The sequence below is a fragment of the Dermacentor albipictus genome, chromosome 1 (assembly GCF_038994185.2).
Source record: "Dermacentor albipictus isolate Rhodes 1998 colony chromosome 1, USDA_Dalb.pri_finalv2, whole genome shotgun sequence".
Taxonomy (NCBI): Eukaryota; Metazoa; Arthropoda; class Arachnida; order Ixodida; family Ixodidae; genus Dermacentor; species Dermacentor albipictus.
Genome location: NC_091821.1, coordinates 297,351,833 through 297,375,107, shown reverse-complemented (window position 1 = coordinate 297,375,107; position 23,275 = coordinate 297,351,833). Strand labels below are relative to the sequence as shown.

At 46.3% G+C, this 23,275-nt stretch overlaps 1 protein-coding gene across 5 annotated transcripts in view; it reads left to right on the top strand.

The window, feature by feature from the left end:
* Positions 1-23,275, top strand: part of Rubicon (run domain Beclin-1-interacting and cysteine-rich domain-containing protein rubicon) — a 461,889-nt gene that overhangs the window by 156,656 nt on the left and 281,958 nt on the right. For all 5 annotated transcript variants that reach the window (XM_070531460.1, XM_070531458.1, XM_070531457.1 and 2 more), the window contains one exon: positions 15,980-16,027. In XM_070531460.1, coding sequence (XP_070387561.1) covers positions 15,980-16,027 — 48 coding nt within the window. The remainder of the gene's footprint in view (positions 1-15,979; positions 16,028-23,275) is intronic.

Here is a 23,275-nt window from a genome sequence, read left to right as displayed (position 1 = left end):
AAGAACAAATGAACCATGTTGTCAAAAGAAGTTTGTGGAATTCCATTATCGCCAATGAAGTATCAGAGTGTGGCGACGCACAACGTTTAGTAAAGAATATCAGCTCAGTTCCCGCAGTACCGATGAAATCGGTGCACTGCCCCTGACAGTACCACGCTTCCCGAAAATGCGGCCAGCGCGCGCCGCCGTAGCAGACGACGCAGATCACGACACTGCCCCTCAAGCGTGTGCGCCTGCTCGAGCTGCTGCCGCCTCACGACTCCATTGCTTGCCGCATCGCGACGCAATACGTTCCGAGTTTTCCCCTTAGTGTGAAACAAACTGCACGTGCTATATTTGCCTTTAAGAAGATCGGTACGCTTGACGATTATTTTTATGGCTGCAATGCGGCGAAAGGGCAGCGTCTGCTTAACCATGTAAGGGACGCTGAGCAGGTAATTGGAAACGACATCGTATGTGCCGCTGGAAAAATCGTCAGCACATATGATGCGGCACATACATACGGCACCTACGAGCTAAAGTCATTTTTGCAGTTTCTCACATTATGTTTGCTACAAATTCGTGTTGTCTCTGATGGCGACAACGGACTTCTATCGACACTGTGCGGAAATAAACAACATATATCGCTGCATAGCACAAGTACGACATGCGCACACAACTTTTACTAGTACGTCCCCTACAATATGGAATCGAGGCAGCAATGTAGACAGCTTGGTCATTTTTTAACAGTACTCAAGAGACGGAAGTTGAAAGTATTATTAATCATTCCTGCTTCAGCAATGCCAGCGCGACCAAGACGCGGGTGTGTATCGTCCAGTAACCCGATCGATCGGTGCGGCGGTGAAGCGGGAATGAACTCCGGTCATGTTCAATGCATCATGCACATATTCAATTTCTCGGCACGCGTGAACTTCGGCCACTGCTAGCGCATACAACAGACGTGGTTTCCATTCTTAGACAGCGCACACACAAACGAAACACGAGAAAGAAGACAGGACAAGCGCTCGTTGAACTTAAAGGTTTTATATGAATAAAAGGATTATGTACCGAGTAATTATTAATTTCACGTGGGTTACATATAGAAACCGTCATACACTCAGGAGTGATCAATAAACGAGCTCGCTTCGTTTCCCAGATGTTTACTTCGCTCGGCGCACCGCAGTAATCCATGTCTGTCGTCTGCTTCTTTCGTAACATTTTCTTGTGAATCGGCAGAATTTCACTGGTGGCATCAACCTTTTCATGTTCACATTGCTGTCGTGACAGTTAACAACACAATAATAATTTGCGGTCATCCGAAGAGGCGCCGTCGCAAACAAGAGACGTTTCGCGCGCAGCGCGAACTGAACGCGGGCGCGACCGCGAAGGGAAGCGGCGACGGAAACCTACACCCGTTGGAGATGAAATCGCTCCGCCAGGGGAGAAACGAGCGCTGGGGTCTAGGATGAAACTTGGCGTGCGGTCGGAATGGCGCGCCTGCTTTTCCCGCGGCCCGTTACGCTCCTGAAAGCCGCTTGAGGCGCTGCCGCTCTCTTTCATATTGCGGCGCGGACGGCTGGGCTTGCGTGGGGCACGGATAGGCATTCGTCAGCCTGCCTCCCCTGCGTTTCGCAAGACTGTTGAGAGTGGTGTGCATACGGTTGGCCTTGTGTTTCGTGCGAAGGGCCTTCTCGTGCGGACCGTGTGCCCTGTGCGTCTTCGCCGCGTGCAGCCCGCGGCATGGCGAAGAGGCAGACAGATTCACACTGCTTCGCTCCGGGCTGCCGCACGGGCTACCCAAGCGGACCCAAAGCGTCGTTGTTCGCGGCACCGAAAGACGACGAACTCCGCAAAAAGTGGGAGCGCAACCTTCACAGGAAGGATAAAGTTCTCACCGTAGACCAGCTCTCACCGGAGACCAGCGTCTGCCTGCAGACGCTGGTCTCCAAGCAAGTCCAAGCACTAAGCAACAACTTGTTGACAAACTGCTTGACTCGGGAAACTTGATTGTAGCAGAAGACCTGCTTTGGACAATGCCCCAGACCATTCATCCTGTGTTGTTACTTCCAGTGACAACAGGCTTATTTTCTACATTGCCGGGTATGTTGCCCGAAAGTGCATCGTGAAATCAGGGTGTGAGGCTTGCCTCACTCGTCTCTTGATGACTAAAGAGGCTGCAGAATGCTTGAACTTGGCTTCATTCACACGAATGAGAGATAATGGCGGCCTCCTCAACCCATCAAGTGTGCTTTATACGTTTGTTGTAAATTTGGAGAATGCCTTTACTGAATGCTTTAGTCTTTTGGAATTACATTCTGACAGTGTAATTGATGTTCTGGACCACATCAAGCGAAAGCAGAAGATTCAGCTTGGATGTCAAGATCATTGTGAGCAAGTTGCAGCTGAGGTTACAGCATTTTATATCACAACACCCCTACATTTTTTCACAAAGAGCCTAAACCAGGCTAGCATAAAAAGGCGTGAAGGTGCGAAGCACCTTAAATTGAGCAGGTGCTAAACATTACTCGGTGCTCTTTGAATAAATCATACTTCAGCCCTGCCTTTATCGCTTTGATTTCTTCAGCATGCAGCTGCCTACCACGTGTAGAGCGTTGCGTTTATACTGAACTGCATGCGAAAAATTTACTGGGCGATCAAGAATTTATCTGGAGGGTGAAGGTGGGCGTAAGTGAGTCGAGGGTGGGCAACCCACTAGCTAGGGTCTCCAGACCACCCTTGGAGCAGCTCAACACTGAATGAATTTGCGTGCCATTAAGAGTGTTGAGAAACTGCCCATCAAGAATGTTTGCTGCTTTTCGCTACGACGTCGTTACAAGGACGAAGATGTAAGTTTCGCAAAATCGATCATTCAGTGCCCGATCATGTCTGTGGACAGCTTGTATTAGTTCAGCACAGTGTAATTGTGTCCAATTCGCACAGATGTGGAAAGGCGATCGAATGAAACTTTTTCTACCCGCAGCCGGCGATTGCCTTGTACTCGGTTGAAAATGCGGAACGCGATGTTCGGGCTTAAATTATTTATCGGCATTTCACTAACTGAAATGTGCAAATAATAAGTAATCGCACGTGTAAGATGAGTGTGTTTAGGTAACAGCACCGATCATTTCGAAATCTGCAATTATTGCGTGCGGAAAAGCCCCAGAAACCGTAGGGCGCCGCGCCAAAGCAGTATGGATGGATGGCTGGATGGATGTTATGAGCGTCCCCTTTGGAACGGGGCGGTGGCTTGCGCCACCAAGCTCTTGCTACTATGCTGCCTAATATCCTACCTAGGTTAACCCATGAGAAAAAAAAACACACACTATGAACTACCACGTCCAAATTTTCTGATACCCTATTGCGACCTGTGCTTTTGTACGTCTCCGTCCTTTGTCGTTTCCCTACTTTTCTTCCACCAATCCTCCAATCGCCTCTTACTGATGTCTATTGCGGACCTGTTTGCTTTACCACTGCTCCCGCTGAACCCAAGGGCTTCAAGGAGGCCAGTGGTGCCTAAATCGACCGCTGGATAGATGTCTTCACATTCTAATAAAATATGCTCCGTCGTTTCCCTAGCTTTACCGCAGCAAGCACATGCTTCTTCCTTCTTATATCTCGCTTTATACGTGCGTGTTCTAAGGCATCCCGATCTCGCTTCGAAAAGTAATGAGCTTCCCTTTGAGTTATCATAAATGGTTTCTTTCCTAATTTCGTTTTTTCCCCTTAAGTAGTTACTCATGGCAGGTTTCTTTTCCATTGCCGCCACCCATGAGATTAATTCAGCCTCTCTGACTTTCCGCTTGACCTTCTTTGTTGCTGTGTTGCCCACCCCACAGGCCGCATACTTGCTGGTAAGCTTCCTAGTTCTTTTCCTCCACTGTGAATCAATGTTTTGCCTGTACAGATACCTGAACACTCTCCCAGCCCATTTACTTTCCTCCATATTCCTCAGCCGTTCTTCATACTCAATTTTACTGCGAGCTTCCCTCACTTCAAAACTAGTCCAGCCCATATCCCCTTGCACAGCTTCATTTGTAGTCTTCCCGTGAGCGCCCAATGCGAGGCGACCCACTGACCTTTGGTTCCCGTCGAGTCCTGATTGTACCCCTGATTTAAAGCAAACAACCGCATTTCCAAAAGTAAGTCCTGGAACCATTACCCCTTTCCACATACCTCGGAGGACCTCGTACCTATTGTATCCCCATAGCGCTCTGTGCTTCATTATGGCTGCATTTCTCTTCCCCTTGACTGTTATGGTTTTTTCCTGTGTTTCCATATATCCGTTGCCTTCGTTTATCCATATACCAAGGTATTTATATTCTGTTACCCGAGGTATTTCTTGGCCCTGTATCTCCACTGTCTGTTCACTGTTTTCATTGAATACAAGAACACCTGATTTTCTAACACTAAATTTCAAACCTAAATTGTTGCCTTCCTGTCCACAGATATTAGCCAGACGTTGCAAATCACTTTGCTTGTTTGCGAGCAACACAATGTCGTCCGCATAAAATAAACCTGGGAGTTGCTGCTCTATTACTGTACCTGCCTGTTTGTATGAGAGATTAAACCCGATATTACTTCCTTCTAGCGCCCTCTCCATCCTCACCATGTACATCATAAACAGCAGCGGGGATAAAGGGCACCCCTGCCTCAGTCCCTTGTTGATATGAACTTTCTCCGCGCTCCTCATCCCTTCCCATTCAACGCAAACAGTATTTTCTAGGTAAATCTCTCTCAAAAGCTGTATACAATCGTTACCTAAGCCTTCCCCTTCCAGAATATCCCACAAAATGCTGCGGTCTACGTTGTCGTATGCTCCTGTAATGTCCAAAAAGGCCACATACAACGGTCTGCTTTCTGCTTTTGATATTTCAATACACTGAGTAAGAACAAACAAGTTATCATCCAAACGCCTACCTATTCTAAAGCCATTCTGAAGCTCTCCCAAAATGTCATTATTTTCTGCCCATGCTTGAAGCTTTAATTTGATTGCCTGCATTGCTAGCCTGTATATTACCGATGTAATGGTCAACGGTCTATACGAGTGAATTCTGTCTTTCTCCCCCTTACCTTTATAAATTAAATTCATTCTACTTTGTCGCCAACTGTCTGGTATTCGTCTATCTTTTAAAGTTTTTTCCACTGCTTTCACGAGAGCTTCCTTACTTTTTGGTCCCAGTTCATTTATCAGCCTAACGGGAACCTCGTCTAGCCCTGTGGCTGTGCGCTTAGGAATTTTCTCTTCCGCTTTCTTCCAGTTTAAATTTGTAAGCACTAGCTCCTTTCCCCCTTGGGTCTCTTTCATGCTCTTTTTTTCTTCAAATACAACCTCGTCCTTGCTTTGGAAAGATTCGGCTGTTACTTTTTGGATGTAATTTATTGCTGCTTCTCCTTCCAGTCTGTTTTCATCTTCGTCTAGGATATGTTGTTGTATTGTTGTTGATTTCCTGCCTAATAATTTTATGTGATTCCAAAATATTCTAGGTGCGGCCTTCTTTTTCTCACGTATTTCTGACAACCAACTTTCACTTTCACCTTTTAATTTTGCTTGCACCAGTATTTGAACCATAGACTTTTTCTCCCGGTATATTTCCCATTTACCGGTTACTTCATCCTGTGGCAACTGCGCCTTCTTTGCCTGCCTGTGCTCTCGAGATGCTTTCTGTCTTTCGGCGATCGCTTCTCGTATCTCCTTGTTCCACCAGCTTTTCGGTTTCTTTTTTCCTTTCCAATGAACGTGTTGTTTCTCTTTCCGTATGAAAAGTTGCAGTGGCGCCGTCTCGTGGCATCAATGCGAAAACGGGCCGCCTGCGCGGAGCCGTTCGCGCCACTAGAATATATTCTAGTTCACTGTAAATCAGGGGTACAATCAGGACTCGACGGGAACCAAAGGTCAGTGGGTCGCCTCGCATTGGGCGCTCACGGGAAGACTACAAATGAAGCTGTGCAAGGGGATATGGGCTGGACTAGTTTTGAAGTGAGGGAAGCTCGCAGTAAAATTGAGTATGAAGAACGGCTGAGGAATATGGAGGAAAGTAAATGGGCTGGGAGAGTGTTCAGGTATCTGTACAGGCAAAACATTGATTCACAGTGTAGGAAAAGAACTAGGAAGCTTACCAGCAAGTATGCGGCCTGTGGGGTGGACAACACAACAACAAAGAAGGTCAAGCGGAAAGTCAGAGAGGCTGAATTAATCTCATGGGTGGCGGCAATGGAAAAGAAACCTGCTATGAGTAACTACTTAAGAGGAAAAAACGAAATCAGGAAAGAGACCATTTATGATAACTCAAAGGGAAGCTCATTACATAAGGCACCCTGCAATGCAGTTTGCCTGTACATGTCGCGCCACCTGGCAGCGGCGGTGAGCACCCGCGGGTAGGCCCTCACCGTCATTTCACCATTGCCCGTGGTGCGCTCAGGCCCGCCTGCAAGCCTGCTTTTCCAATTTTCCAATGGATTCCCCGCGGCCTCTTCGCAGCTCCTTCGGGAGAAGCGTGAACAAAAAGAACAAGCGCAGATACTGCTGCGTTAAGGACTGTCACAACCGCGAAGGGGATGTCGGCATCAAATTGTACCGCTTAATTCCCTTCAAAACCAGGGGAAGCAACCCGGTGGCTGAAGTGGATCGTCGCAGTTCGTGTCGGTCTTGCGAATTTCTGTTAAATGAACGAAGACGTAAGTGCAACAACAAGAAAAAGAAATGAAAAAGAGCCAGCAGCAGCATCTATAAAAACACGCAATAAAGCGTCAGCTGCATGAAAACGCGTGAATTGATTCCGGCTGTTGTAAATCAGTTTTGATCGTTGTTTAGCTCGTCTTGCTCCAAAACAAGCGCGCAGTGGTTGTTAGGTGTCAAATCTAGCTTCGTAAGCGCTCCGTGCTGGAGCTTTGCATGCGCTGTGCTTCTTCCTGCGCCAAGATCAAGACGCAAATGCTGGAACCGAGCTCATTCGTGCCGATGTTTACTCGCGCTTAGAACAACTGAACTAAGGTTGGAGTACACTGCAGAACACGTCGAATATTCGAAAAATAGCATTTCCCTCGCACACACAGGCGCATATTTGTTAAGTCTTTACGTTGTTTAATCTCAGCTGATTGATATCTATGATGCTTCAGCGGTAATGCCTGTCTCTCACATTCGAGCCCGAACGACAACACCAGAATATGCTCGAGGCACTTTGTCAACGGAGAAAAAAGCACTTACCGGCCAATTCGCCAGAACCTCTACAATGTGAGGTGCAAGGCACGCTCCAAGTAAGGAAGCGACAAATTACAGTTCAACGACGTCCACGGCCGTATCTGCTCACTTAAGTGGCATAAAATAATGATTTGTTAACGCACTTTGAGATCGACGTCGTAAGCATACTTACTTTGTTCTGATAAATACTTCGCGAATTGCGGCGGTTGCGTAGTGGCTACGGTGTTGGGCTGCTGAGCGCGAGGTCGCGGGAGTAAATCCCGGCCGCGGCGGCCGAATTTCGATGGGGTCGAAATACCAAAACACCCCTGTAATTAGATTTAGGTCCACGTTAAAGAACCCCAGGTGGTCCAAATTATTCCGGAGTCTCCCGCCACGGCGTGCCTCCTAATCAGATCGTGGATTTGGCACCTAAAACACAATTTGATTTAAGCACCTCACTGTAATGTCCGTGCTGTTTACTTCTTTGACACGGTATACGTGGTTGCAGTCGTAAATTTGACGTCCTTTCTCAAGAGTCGGTGGTAAAAAATGGGCCTCGACGTTTTCGATTGCCTTAAAACCGGAATTTAAAACGTTCGAAATGCTTCAAACGAGCGCCGCAAAAGCATGCCTCCGCAGCAGCGGCCGCCTCAGTGTTTCGCGCAACTGACACGGTGGCGCTGACGGCTGAGCCGATCTAGAGTTACTGTATATGCTACCGCAGGTAGCATAACCTGTGGTAGCATATACAGTAACTCTAAGCCGATCGATCGATTAATGGCTGACAATGCAGAAGATCTGCAGGAATTAATGGACATATGTGGTACAGAAGGAGACAGATTAGGCTTGAAGTTTAGCAAAGAAAAATCAGCAGTCATGATTTTTAATGATAACAGTTGCGGCGAGCATAAGATACAGGAGGCCACGCTGGAGATAGTCGATAAATACAAATACCTTGGGGTGTGGATAAATAATGGCATTGAGTATCTGACAGAGTACGAAAAATATCTAACGACTAAAGGTAACAGAAGTGCAGCGAGTATGAAGAGTAGGGCACTGTGGAACTACAATAGGTACGAGGTAGTACGAGGGATATGGAAGGGGGCATAGAGTTTCTAAATAAATACCCTAGAGGGAAATGTGGCGCTAGTGTCTATGGGGGTTCTCATGAGCGTTGCCTCAACCTACATGGGAATGATGGGAAGTACAGGCTTCGGATTGACTTCGGTCTTTAGACTAGTGGCGTTTGCTTCTGGCGCAGTAAACAAAGCTATGCTCAAATATTATCGCGTAAAATCTAATTCTATTCCTGCAGTATGGTATGTAATGTACAACACGCTACCTAAACTTTGTATGAATTTGAGTTGGAAGCATGGTTTACTTTGGTTTTTCACCAGGACACACCAGGGTATCCATACTTGTGCGATTCTGTTCCCAATTTAACGCCAAAGAATAATTGTTTATTCATTTTTGCAACAGTAAAACAACCGTGCATGTACTTATATAAAAATACTCACCAAGTATTCCTGGAAATAAAAATGTTGTATTGTGACAAAGCGTTGCGCCCTTGAGCGGAATGCTAAAAGTGTCGTCTGCTACGACGCCTGCTCGCTGCAAACGCGAGACTTTTCTCGCAGACGACAGGCACTTGCGAACTCTTGCTCTTTCGAAAAGGTTGCGTCGGCTGTCACGATTGCTGAACGTCTTCAAGTACTTTTAAGCACATCTGCTGCAGTGCTAGCTAGGACGCTAGTGGCCTCCTACGAGTATGCTTCATCATATTTTATATTGGCGTACCACTAGACTACAGCTCGGAAGCAGCTATCTTTCCTACCACAAGTAAGTTTGTGTTCTCAAAGTCCTAAAACACGCGTGTCAATGAGCACATAAACGAGCACATAATGAAGCCCTCAATAAAATTTGATTTTCAAGCCACTAGAAGTACAACTGTATATGTCTTGTATCAGTAGTGCCTTCTTTTTCCTATTCTGAAGTTTCATAAAGAACGTAACGCTACAGTGTCAACCTAACACACTTAACCAACCAAGGTCCAAACGCTCAAAACATGTTATTTCAACGTTTACGATGGCGCAGCTTCCTCGTCACGGCTTCGACGCCACACCGCGTCACAAGCATCGTCCCAGTCGCTGGCCCAGCGCGCTATCGCCACTCCGAGAATGCCAATCCGAAGCCTGTACTTCCCATCATTCCCATGATGGTTGAACGATCGCAGCGCCAGATTTGCCTCTAGGTATACTAGTATGAAACTCTATGGAAGGGGGTAATGGTACCAGGCCTGACTTTTGCCAATGCGGTTCTATGTATTAGAACAGAGACCCGGCAACAGTTGGAAATTAGGCAACGTGGGGTGGGTAGGCTCGCTCTGGGAGCACATGGCAAGACACCAAATCTTGGAGTGCAGGGGGATCTGGGATGGTCTTCTTTCGAGGGCAGAGAGGCTAGTAGCAAGATAGCCTTTGAGGAGCGATTGAGAAAAATGGGGGAAATTCGGTGGGCTAGGAAGGTTTTCAGTTACTTATACACGAGGAATGTTGACACGAGGTGGAGGAAGCGAACTAGAAAATTGACAAGCAAATACTTGGGCAGTAGCGGGGGAACAAGTAAGGAATCATCTGTCAAGAAAAAGGTTAAGGAGGCAGAGAGGGGTATGTGGAGCACAGAGATGCAAACCAAATCGGCATTGGAGACATACAGGACGTTTAAGCAAGAAATAGCCAAAGAAAATATTTACGATAACTCTAAGGGAAGCTCATTGTTGTTCGTAGCCAGGACAGGTGTACTGAGGACTAAAACGTACCGAGCCAGATACCAGGAGATAGATTTGGTATGCGAGGCGTGTAGAGAGGAGGAGGAAACGGCGGAACACCTGATACTTGCTTGTAAACAACTTCGCCCTGCAGTTGAATCTAACGGGGAACTATTCAAAGCCTTGGGTTTCAAAGACATTGAAAGTAGAATAGACTTTGAACAGGTAGAAATAACTAAACGGAGGCTATCTGATTGGTGGACAATATCAACGCAAAAGTAAAGGAGTAAATACATAGGTATGCATGCATATAGAACGATTAAAGGCTAGGTGGCGCGCGTCGCCGCCGCCCGATTCAAAGGGTTGAGCCACAATCATCCATCCATCCATCCATCGCCGCGCCGCCTGACCATTGCAGGGAGCCCTACGAGATATAAGAAGGAAGAAGAAGCATGTGCTTGCTGCGGTAAAGCTAGGGAAACGACGGAGCATATTTTATTAGAATGTGAAGACGTCTATCCAGCGGTCGATTTAGGCACCGCTGGCCTCCTTGAAGCCCTTGGGTTCAGCGGGAGCAGTGGTAAAGCAAACAGGTCCGCAATAGACATCAGTAAGAGGCGATTGGAGGATTGGTGGAAGAAAAGTAGGGAAACGACAAAGGACGGAGACGTACAAAAGCACAGTTCGCAATAGAGTATCAGAAAATTTGGACGTGGTAGTTCATAGTGTTTTTTTTTTTCATTGGTTAACCTAGGTAGGATATTAGACAGCATAGTAGCAAGAGCTTGGTGGCGCAAGCCACCGCCCCGTTCCAAAGGGGACGCTCATAACATCCATCCATCCCTAGCGCCATCTGACGAATAGTTGCGCGAATGTGGTAGGATTACTCACGGCGTCAGCAGCCCGCACTGCGTGTTTGGCGTCCTGTCAAACGGTAGCGATGGCGCGAAACAGCGTGCCGATATTAATTTTTTAACCGGGTTTAATTTTTTAACCGGTTTTAACCAGCGTGCCGATATTAATTAATTTTAACCGGGTTTCGGGGAATTGCAAGATCTTCATAGCTTTTTTCGTGAAAAGAATTTAGAGAAAGGAAGTCGTCTATTTGAAGTGGGGCACGTCTACGACGTGAGGGAAGTGTTGAACTCGCACTGATCGGAAGTGACTGCTAGGTTTATTCCGCAAACCAAAAATAATGCACCAGCGAGATGCGTGAAGCTCAGTATAATTTACTTCGTTATCTACGGTGTGGACGCATGAAATTGTAGGCAAAATTGATTCTTGAAGATCGACGACAGCAGACAAATCCTAGCGGGGAGCTGCGATTGCCGTGCTGGCATCGCAGGGAAATGCAAGGACGCCGCGGTAGTTTCCCTGTACATACATGACGGCAAATACGAATCCAAAACATCTCATCCAAGAACGTGGGGCGTACGAACGACTCGTAAGACCTCCCAGAGGTATTCTAACGTTGCTCTCCCCAAACAAAAAAAAAGGGGGGGGGGATTAACTTACCAGTTGTGTTAGACTACGCTGCGAAAATATTTTCGCCAAAGTTACTGGAAGTGCGTTACTTTTATGTTGCGATTTTTCAGTACGTGCAAAGGAGGTTCCAAGAAACCACGTTGTCAAAAATTTTGGTGATCTCATCTGCACCTTCGTTGTTATGCTGGGCGCAGAAGAGTGTATGCCAGCTCAGCCGGCTGCAACCCCTCCTCAAATCTCTCGGCAAGCCCTAGCGCTGTTTGAATGGGAGAGGATTGGGAAAGAGTTCCACGGCTTTACTGCGGTACAGTGTAGGAAAAAACTACTTTGTTTGATGCATATCCTCGTACGCGCTGCAGGCAGTGGCGTAGCAGGGGGGGGGGGGTCATATACCTCTGGAGACACACGGAAATTGTTGATATCCTCGCCTTCCTCCAATAAACCCGGGGGAGGGGACAGAAGACCTATGGGCCCTGGGTGCCAGACGACCTAGCTACGCCACTGACTGTAGGTGTCCCGTTGCTGCCATAATTGCTGTAAAAGCAAAGAATTCAGCGTTATAACGCACTTGGCATAACGCCGGAACATAAAACAGCTTATGCCGTCGGACGAGCGCTATCCAGTGTTGACGCCGTTCTGCTTCATACGGTCGGCTTGGAAACCTGTAAAACTTTGTTCCTCGTGAGTTGGTGTACGTGCTGTTGCAGCCCACTACTCAACAGCTCGGTTTGCACATCGGCATTGCTCAGAAAAGGCAACAGCTACGCGCGAAACAGTGCACATACAGGCTTTCCGAACGCAAGCGGGCCGGTCGTATCCTGCCGGTTCCGCGCTCGCCGCCGCGAGGGGCGCCCTAGTAGGCGCGGGAACTACGTTCGCAACCTGCCTATACAGCGGCATACCACAGCGCAGCAGCGCCAAATTTCCCTCTAGGTAATGTAGTGAGAAACTCTATGCGCTTGGTAAAGCCTTAGGCCTAAAGCGTCGCTACTCTGACAACAACCGGCATCCAAAAAAAAAAACACCCAAAATGGGCGCAAAATATGCAGCCGCGAGGAGACGTCAGCTTTGTGAGGTGGTCCTACTCCGCTCGATGCACACAGCATCCGAGTTGACGGCGCCCACCGTCCCAGACGGTGTCGGAGCGCTCAGTGCCAGGCCGCAATACCAGTCAGCCCGTAGTGGCACCCGTGGCCCGCGGCCACCCGGCTCCCAGAGCCGCGACTTCATCCGTGTCAAAGAGATAGAAGAAGCTATTTACATGAGAAATTCGGACCACCCACGAGGCTTCCGTACTCACTCACTTCAGGCTTGCCAATATGCGCCGCGGGCGCTATGCTTCGCTCTCCCAGGATGCAGACCACGTGGCTCTCGTACCAACGAATGCCATTAAAAAAAAAGCACTTGCGAAAAGGCTTAGCATGTTGACATGTTCAAACACACTACAGCCACCGTCGCCTCGCTCAAGAAAGCACGCCGCCAACGCTAGCGAACAAAATCCACGCTAGCCCTACGCTTCGGTTCAAACAAACGTCTCGAACGAAGCAAAACTGTTAAAACTATCGTCCGATGCCCCAAGAGTCCCACGTTGGGCAGCCAGATGTGGGTGACTCCTCCGAGCTCTTGGGACAAAGGAACGACAACACACAGTAGTGCAAACAATCACAAGGGCATTTATTGCACCTTTCATAGATCAATGCCTGCTGCTGTTGCTATCCACAAAACATACCGATGGGCGCGCGACAAATCTAGAAGTCCGACTCACCGCGACCGGAAAACGAGCGAATATGTTCGCCCCATGCTGGATCCCAACGCCTGGTCGTTCGCGTGTTCGGTCACGCCAACGGTGGCGCGTTCCAAGCCGGCCACGCGAGGCGGTCTCGCTAAAGCCCCTCAATCTCCCAAAGTAGCGCCATTCACTTCTCTCCTCCTCCGCTCGGCGCGGCCTCGACGGTGGCGCCGCCGGCAGTGGGCCTGCCGTAGCAGACGACGGCTAACACGCTACGGGAGGAAATCCGCGGAAAAGTTCGTTCGAGTCCTGCGGAGCAGTTTTTTCAATCTAGATCTTGCTTTGTCAGTCGGTAACTGGCCTTAAGAATGTCGTGTCGGATTTGCGGAAGAAATAGAGAAAAGCACCATTATTCAAGGCGTATTTAAGGCGTAAAGCGCGCGCACGTTGAAAGTTCGTGTTGCTGAAACACGACACAAGCACGCGGTGTGCTCAGACACGCGAGTAATTACCAGAGTTTCAGGTTTTGACAGCGCGAAAGTATGTGCACGTGGTTTCGTAGGTTAATTTACGTACCTGCAGGATGCTTTTGTTCGGCCGGCGCGTGAGAGATTCCGACTGTCTGCGGTCAGCAATGCCTGGCAGCAGGGCCGTTTCTGTTCCGCGCCTTTTACAGATGTACGTAGCTCATGCACAGGTTGTGGTGGCCATGAGCAACGTTTTCACACATAGGCGGTATAGATAATTTTAACAACTTACCAGCATATGAAATCGTTATTTATTTATTACAGTGCAAATGGTTAGAATTTGATAGAAAAGAAAGAAGGAACTTGATGGGACAACTGGAAAGAGGTTCAGAAAATAATTATCCCCCTCCCTCATTGGCACCAGCAACACTTTTGTTGAAGTGCTAATTTTATCTCTGTATACTACGTGCGTCTGTATTCTTTTGCGTTGTAAGTTTTCACAAGGAAGCAGTGTTGCGTTAACTGGAACAGTCAAGGCACACAAGACAGAAGAAAAGTTGATTCTTGGGTTTTACATCCCAACACCACGATCTCATAAGGCACGCCATAATGGGGGCTCTAGATTAATTTTTTTTGCAGCTGGGGTTCTTTAACGCACCCCCAATGCACTGGACACGGGCCCGTTTTGACACGGGCGTCAAAAGAAGAGGTTGGAGGAGCCGTGTCACTTAACAAAGCCGCGCGTTCTTTGCCACTTGCTCGAAGTCAGCCCGCCCGATCTTGTGAATCCACACTTTTCTTCGTTTTGCGTTGCGCCCGGCGGATGGTAAAACAAAAAGCTTTTTGCCGTCACTGGGTCTGTTGTGGCAACCGTAGGCGCAGCAGCACGGCATCGCAATTAAGCACTCGGCCCTAACACATTGTATAAAACTACCGCGCTCCTTCAAACCGCCTGCCGTACTTCGTCGCGGAGGCCCAAAAATGGGGGTCGCAGGCCCAAGATTGGGGGTCGCAGCGCGCTGGAAAGAAAAGATATACAAAAGCGCGGCGCCTGCTCTGCGCCGGAAAGAAAAAAATATACAAAAGCGCGGGGCCCGCTTTCACGTGACACAGATTGGCCAATGGGGGAGCGGAGGAGGCTGGGGCGACAGGAGGAGTGGAGGAGGAAGCGCCTGGGTGAGCGGGGTGGCGGAAAGATCTAAGAATGGCGCTACTTTTGGAAAATTGAGGGGCTTTAGGTCTCGCAGAAGCATGGGTCGGCGCGCACGCGGGACGTCCACGCCGTTCCCCGACCCGCCGGGAAAAAGCCAGCCTGTCCTCCCCTGCGCCCCCAAGTAACCCTGCCGTGAGGCGGCGTTAGCAGCGCAACACTCGCGCCATCTCTCGCACTGCGCCCCAACCACATCGACCGCCGCGGGCATCACGCAGGCAACGCGGCGAAGCCGGATTACAGGAGACGCGCTATGCGGGAAAAACATCAGGGGACGTGCGAGAGTCGCGCATCCCCACAGCATTTAGGGGGTGGTAATAAGAGTTTGCTTACCTACCGTTCACAGGTTGCAGACAAGCTAAACACACATTTTCTGTCAAAGTTTATCTTTGCGAACTGTCTAAGAAAAACTTTTTAAAGATTTAAGCCCAAATTGGCCCCTGCAGACTATACATTGTGTGCAGTCTATAGTCCAGAAAATTGGGTATAAATAAAACAGTACGATTTTGAATCTTAGAAGGCATTTACTTCTTTTTATACATTTTCAGCCATGTCTCAATTTTTGAAAGCTATCATTTCCACATTACTTTATACAGACTTAGTTTTACAAAGCTTTTTTTCTGTTAAACGTTATGCAGAATGCTAATGTGGGCTTAGATTTTTCACTTTTATCTTCCACCCTATAATAAAGTGTAAATTTTGGACACCAGGTGGAAGAGCAGTGTTAGCAGTGCCCAATTTGTATGTTTCTATGAAAACTATTGAAATATAGAATTGGCTATAGTTTAGGCTTTCCTAATATACAAGGCACAAAAATGCTTTATCTTCATTTCGGAACAGTAGTTTTGTGACTAACCGTAGCCACTTTAACTTTTTATGAGCCAGAACTCTTTTACAAAATACTCCTAATGACAAAATTTTTCATCCAGCCCTATACTATTGCTCTTAACATGCCTTCCACTTTGTCTTGAAATGAGCCATTGGTTTGAAAGTTCATATCATGAGCCGTGTCCTCCCTTGAAAGACAAGATGCCAGTGAGCAACGCAATAAAACTGCATTTCTTACTTTTCTTTTTTTAAATGAATTCTTTTTCTTGTCAAAGAAATTAGTTGTCAACTGTAAGCTACTCACGGTGCTGATGCTTTTCTTTTTTGCTGCCAGCGGACCTCAGTGACAACGATGGCGATGTTGATGAGTACGAGTTGTCAGGTGAGTTCAAGTTCTTTTCATTTGCCGTAATCGTTACCTCGCTAATGTTGAGTGGGAGCTTTGTGATTAGATAATTAGAGAGTATTATGTCATGGGGGTGAGCGGAGGGGCAGGTTGCTGTGCGTTTGCAGCCGTGGCTTCGAATACCTGTCAGCACAGGTGAGCCAATACACAGTCCACGTGCTCTGTTTTAGACAGACTGTGCAAAGAGTGGCCTTGCTGAGATGGCGTGGCATCATGTGTGCTGCCTTCCTGTGCATTTAGCACCGGAGGTAGCATAATCTCGAGTTTCGGAGACGTGTTCACAAAGAATTTGCACCCCGCTACCGGCACTTTTCGTGATAGCGTTGTCCCATTGTGGGTGACAGTATCAGCCGCAGAGGCGGAGTGAATGCGAAAGCGTGGCTGGCTTTGTTTCATGCTGTCATTGGGAAGATAACGTCTATGCAGCATGAAACGGTATCTTTCTTCGCCTACTCTCAAGTTTGACACAATGAATTTCTTTCTCATTCAAAATTATTTTTTTGATTGCCTGAAAATTAGAAGAATATTGTGGCCCCTTCCGTGACTGTACTAAAGGTTGAATTTCACTATAACAAAATTAATTTTACTATAACAAAGCAAATTGCAGATTTTACTGACTTCGTTATAATGAGGTTTAACTGTATACCGAAGATGAAGCCAACAGTTTTCATGCAATTTCGAAGCAAGCGTTCTAACCACTGTGCATCACTTGCCTTTTCAAGTGAACAGGTTGTACTGCTACATTGAGGCCCCACATCCAGAATGAACAAAATTCGTATGGAATGTGTTTCACACGTATGTATGAGATACAGCAAAGAATCCTTCTCAACTGTAGCAAAAAAGTGCATCAGGCATAATGTAGGGTAAAACATGATTTAACAAGCAGGTGAGATTGTCTGAAAGGGGTTGAAATCTGGGCATACCAGTTGCATTGAGGGTCATTTGACAAGCTTGATCTTCGCAACAGGGTGGGCATGTGTACAAGCTGTGCTTCCTTCTACATTTTAGTCTCCATGATTGCTTAATCCCTGAGCTGCAGCTGCAAGTGGATGACTGGTCTGTAGTCCAAAGTTGGATGAAAACTTCTCACTCATGTAAGGTTTGAAAGAAAACATGATGATTCAGCAGCACCAGAACGACGTCCGGAAAGAAATGCAAGCTAAAACGCCTTGGCAGATCATCACATTTCTACTAACTACATCACTGATTGGGATGCTCTGGTGCAATCGCAACAGAGAAGTGCTTATCCTTAGGGTTGCTCTTAGAATGTTTACATAGTCTGTCGTTAAAAGGCACGGTTAATCGGATGCAGGGTAGTCTCCCTGAGATATATACGTGCGCTCTGCACCACCTACCCCATTAATATAATTGCCCGTTCTTGTGCTTGTCTTCATTTATTTATTTATTTTGTTTATTTTTGATACCCTCAATTGCCAAGGCATTGCAGAGGAGAGTGGGTGACGACATATAAACAAAGAAAAGAACAGAATGAAATGTGCAGCATTATACAGTATTAGCGACAAATCGTAAAAATTAAATGAAATATAACAGAATGGTACTAAAACAAATATAACTGAATTGAACAGAAAGAAACACAGCTTGTTATACAATACTAGTGGCAAATTATGAGCATAAGAGAAATTTGGGTAAGGGAGAAGAAAAGGGAGAAAGAAAAAAAAACATGAAAAAGCAAAAGAAATTGCAGGCATCGCGACACATGAAAAAAGAAGAAGAAAGGAGTGGGGAGGAGAGATACACAAGATGATTAAGCAGGGCTATCAGAATGCAGGTGCGCAGATAAAGAATGGGTAAAAAGAAAATGATCAGAAATGGGAACAATGTCATCAGGTAGGTGGTTCCAATTGTTTGATGTGTGCAGTATGAAGGAAAAATAAAATGTGTTTGTGTTGCAAAAAATGCCCTTAACTTTGTGTTTACGGTCAATCGGTGATGAGCGATAACTGGGGGGTGGGGGTGGGGGGGGGGGTGATAAGCTTGGTACACAGTGATGAATGATGGAAGACCTTATGAAAGAGGCAAAGGCGGAAATACTTATGATGCAGTGACAGAAATGGCAGTGATAGAGCTTGTTTCATTGCTGTTATAAATGTTCTACTATGGTAACTAGAAAGAATGAAACGTGTGGTGTTCTTCTGAAATAATTCTAGAGACCTAATTAAATTTGTGTGATGAGGGTTTCAGATTGCAGCGGCGTATTCTAACTTTGAACGCACAAGAGTTTTGTATAGAAGCATTTTGAGGGGAGGTGGGGCTTTATTGAAGTTATGTCGTAAGTATCCTAATGTGGCGTTTGCACTGTTACTGATCATAATAATGTGAGTATTCCATGTTATGTTGTAGGTAATAGTAACCCCGAAGTACCAATATGATGATACATGGTCGAGTTCGATGTCACTTAGTTTGTACGTTGAGGAGCTATCGTGCTGCTGAGAAACAGTCATTAGTTTGCATTTGTTAGGATTTGTATTCATGAGCCAGTTATCGCACCAACTTGCAATGTTATTTAAGTCTGTTCTTGCGAACAAGGGACCTGTAGCTGCCCGAAATGTCAGTATGTATTTGTTTTCTGTACCTAGATGACTTCTTGTTTTATTTTGGCTGACTAGTCTGCGAAGCTGTGGTTTTGGTGACGCCATGTGAGTTAAAGGACTCAGCGTCATGTGGGAGACAGTTGAGGGCACATAACTGCAGCTCACAAGAGTTGACATTTGACCTTATTGGTATTGCAATCATCATCAGCAGCCTACTTTATCTCCACTGCAGGACGAAGGCCTCTCCCTGCGATCTCCAATTACTTCTGTCCTACGCCAACCGATTCCAACTTAAGCCTGCAAATTTGCCAATTTCATCACCCCACCTAGTCTTCTGCCGTCCCAGACTGCGCTTCCCTTCTCTCGGCACCCATTCTTTAACTCTAGTTGTCCACTGGTTATGCGTGGTGGCCAGCCCAGCTCCAGTTTTTTTCTCTTAATGTCAATTAGAGTATCGGCTATCCCTGTTTGCTCTCTGATCCACACCGCTCTCCTCCTGTCTCTTAACATTATGCCTAACTTTCTTCATTTGATTGCTCTTTGCACGGTCCTTAGCTAGTTGTCGAGATCTTTTGTCAACCTCCAAGTTTCTGCCCCATCAGTTAGGACCGGTAGAATGCATTGATTGTACACCTTTCTTTTCACTGGTAATGGTAGGTAAGCTTCCACTGAGGATCTGACAATGTCTGCCATATGCACTTTGTCCCAATTTTATTCTTCTGTAAGTTTCCTTCTCATGATCACGGTCCCTTGTGAGTAATTGACCTAGGTAAACATATTTCTTCACAGACTAGAGGTTGAATGGCGATCTTGAACTCTTGTTTCCTTGCCAGGCTATTTATCAATCATTATTTTTGTTTTCAGCATATTAATCTTCAACCCCACCCTTACACTTTCTCTGTTGAGGTCCTCAATCATTTGTTGTAACTCATCCCCAGTGTTGCTGAACAGGACAATGTCATATTTGGTGTTGATCCTCACTTCTAAGCCTTTCCTGTTTAATAGCTTGAATGCTTCTTCCAAACATGCAGTGAATAGCATTGAAGGGATTGTGTCTCCTTGCTTGACCCCTTTCTCTATAGTTATCTTTCTACTTTTCTTGTGGAGAATCAAGGTAGCTGTAGAATCCTTGTAGATATTTTCGAAGATACTTACGTAAGCGTCCTGTACTCCTTGATTATGTAATGCCTCTATGACTGTTGGTATATCTACTAAATCAAATGCCTTTCTGTAATCTATGAAAGCCATATAGAGAGGCTGATTGTACTCTGCAGATTTCTCAGCTGATTGATGACCTGTGTGTGATCCATTGTAGACTATCCCTTCCTGAAACCAGCCTGTTCCCTTGGTTGACTGAAGTCAAGTGTTGCCCTTATTCTAATATAAATTATCTTGGTGAATATTTTATGCAATACTGGAAGTAAGGTAATGGGCCTATAATTTTTCAATTATTTAACGTGTCCCTTCTTGTGGATTAGTATAATGTGGCATTCTTCCATTTCTGTGGGACCATTGAAGTCGATAGACAGTTCATATAAAGGGCCGCTAGTTTTTCAAGCATTATGTATCCTCCATTTTTTATCATATCGACTGTTATTTCATATTCTCCTGCTGCTTTTCCCCATTTCATGTCTTGCAAGGCCCTTCTAACTTCATTGCTAGTTATAAAAGTGGCCTCTGTAACCAGTTCATTACTACTTCGAATGTAGGTATCTTGGCTACTCTGGGTACTGTACAGGTTATTATAAAATTATTCCGTTATCTGTACCTGTATCTGTATCTGTACCTGTATCTGGGAATGCTATCTTGTACGCTAATCTTATGCGATTGTCACATGGTGCATATTTGGCGATCGAGCCAGATCAGCATCGAATTTATTGACGATTTATTGCACCATGCCACAAAAGAAACAAATGTTATGCTGGTGATTTGCAGCCAACGAACATTGTCCAGCGATTTAAATGCGATACTAGGAGTGCATGGCTGCCAGCACTTCTTGCACCGACAAGAAGTGCCGTGCTGGCAGCCACGTCAGTCATCACACCAATTCATCCAATCATCAAAACGATTGCAGCACTCACATCTCCAGTGGTGGGCCTTGTGCCCAATATACGGAGCTTTGGATTAGTGGTTCCACGCATTTCATCCCAGCTACAACTATGGGAAGACCACGAGTAGTGCGTACTCTTGAGGAAGAAGCTGCCCACCGCCAAACCTCGCTCTCATTGCTGGCGTGCAAAAAAGGGGCAGAGCAACTCGCATGCAAAAAAAAAAAAGCATGTCAAAACACAGACAAAAACCCCACGGGCAAAAAAAAAAAGAAATAAAGACCTCTGGGAGAACTGCAAAAATAAAGCACTCTTAAAGCATACTCACCACGTAAAGCACGCAAAAGTGGAAATAAGCTGAAAGAGTCGTGAAACAAAAGATTTACGATATAAACTGCTTGTGAAGTTTGACTTGCATGGCGTAACACTCAGTGTATATAACAGAGCTTTGCTGTTCAACCATCTTCACGGACTGGAAGGGGCAATGATTTGTTTCTTCGATTTTTTTCCTTGTTCTTTCGGTTTTTCCCATTCCCTCCACCTAGTTGATTCTTATTGTTTATATGATACATCACAAGCTATAAATAAAGCAGTTAAAAAGGGAAACTGAGGAGGCTTCATGTAGGTTAATCATGGCCATACAAAGCCAACAGACAATGAAACCAAGGAAAGCATCTGGGAAACTAGATGTGCTTGAAATTTAAATGTAAAAATATAATAAAGGACAAGGGAAATGAAAGTAGATTAAAAGATAACTTGCTGCCGGTGGGAGCCGAACCCACAATATCTGCATTATTTGTGCGTTACATTACCAGTCGTGCTGTGGTGATGACTATCAATCCATCCACTGATTTGGTTATTTATGTTTACCAGCTCTAGCCCTAGGAGTGTTAGCCAGTGCCACTCAAAATCATGGTGGGCAGATTTGGAACATCCTTTTTTCTCCGATGGCATTATCTAATATGTGAACTTAGGAGAGCAGGCATGTGGTTAATAAACCCTCGCATGCTACCCAATGACATCAAGGCTGCCAGATCCTAGACCCTTGCTATGAATAAATGAGAGAAGGGAAACTGAGGGGGCTTGATGTATGTTAAGCATGACCATATTGCTATGTGCTATTTAAAGATGATGTGGACACTTGGATTTAGTGGGACATACCCATAAGCGGGCTCTGATTGATCTGAGGACGACTATGTGCATTGCTGGATGTTGGCTCGCTTTCATGTTGGCCAGTGCTTTTACCTCTTGTAAATACACCGTGTAAATAGTTTACCTATTGTGCTTTCACGTAACATTTATTTTATGGAGGTGCTCGGTACTTCTGACGATGGAGCAGTGGATGCCACCTTGAATCTACCACCATACCACCAGGTGATGACATGCCAACTCCAGCTACGCCTGTGACCACCACCCAGTTTATTGCCCTCTCACAGCCCCACAATGTCGAGACCTTTTCTGGGGCAAACATCATTGACCTGGATAAGTGGCTCAGCATGTACAAGTGTGTCAGTGAACAGAATGGCTGGGATCCAACTATAATGCTGCCCAACGTCATATTTTACTTCAGCAGAACCCTTTGCCTGTGGTTTGAGACCCACGTGGATGATGTCACCAGCTGGGACACGTTAAAGTAGCAGCTCTGCGACCTTTTCAGCAACTCGTTTGGTCGACAGCTTGCTGCCAAGAAACAACTAGTGGCAAGTACCCAGACGTCAAGTGAACTTTACTTGTTGTACATACTGGACATGCTGGCCTTGTATCGACAAGCTGGCCAGTCGATGTCCAAGGCTGACAGGATCGCCCATATTTTGAAGGCTATCGCAGACTGCACATTCAATCTGCTCATCTTCACCAACGTGACTACCATTAACAGTATTATCAAGCAGTGCCGTCGTCTAGAGCAAGCAAAATCCCAGCTCATCTTGCCTCAGTTCGAGCATCTACTGAATACCATTGCAGCCTTCTCTTGTGAAGCAACTTCTTGTCAACTATCCTCATCGGACGATGCGACGCACATCGTCTGTCAAGAACTCTAGGCCACATATCCGGCTTCTTATAAACCCACTGTATCTGAGACCTTGATGCCAGCTGTTTCTTAGATCCACGCCATTGTTTGCCAGGAATATGCAATCCTTGGCTTCCTTTCTATGTCTGCACCTAGAACACCCCTGATGCTGGCCTAGTCTCCACAGACAGGCCTCGTCGCAGACTGTATGCCCTTCATTGATCCAGAAACAAATCAGAATGGAGAACAGCCGATGACAAGCCTATCTATTTCCGCTGCAGCCCAGCTGGAAACATTGCTCACTATTGCTGCAGCAAGGGGCCCTCTCAGTTGCACAGCCCATTTCCCACTTACTCTGGTCCTTTCTGTACTGCAAGCCGCTATCGGTCCTGCATCGAATCCTCTGCACCCAATGTTCTGAGGAAAGTAGCCTTTACGCCCAGTCGCCATCGCTGCTTCACCGTCCATCTCATTCACTGACTCGCTGCTGCTCTCCTTCGCCCTCCTTTAGCTGTAGCTTTTCACCTGAAAACTAGTCTGCGCAGCTTCTGGAGGTAAAGCTGTACTGTCAGCCCTGACCCAAAAATCCCCTGTTACCCTAATGTGCCCACCGGAA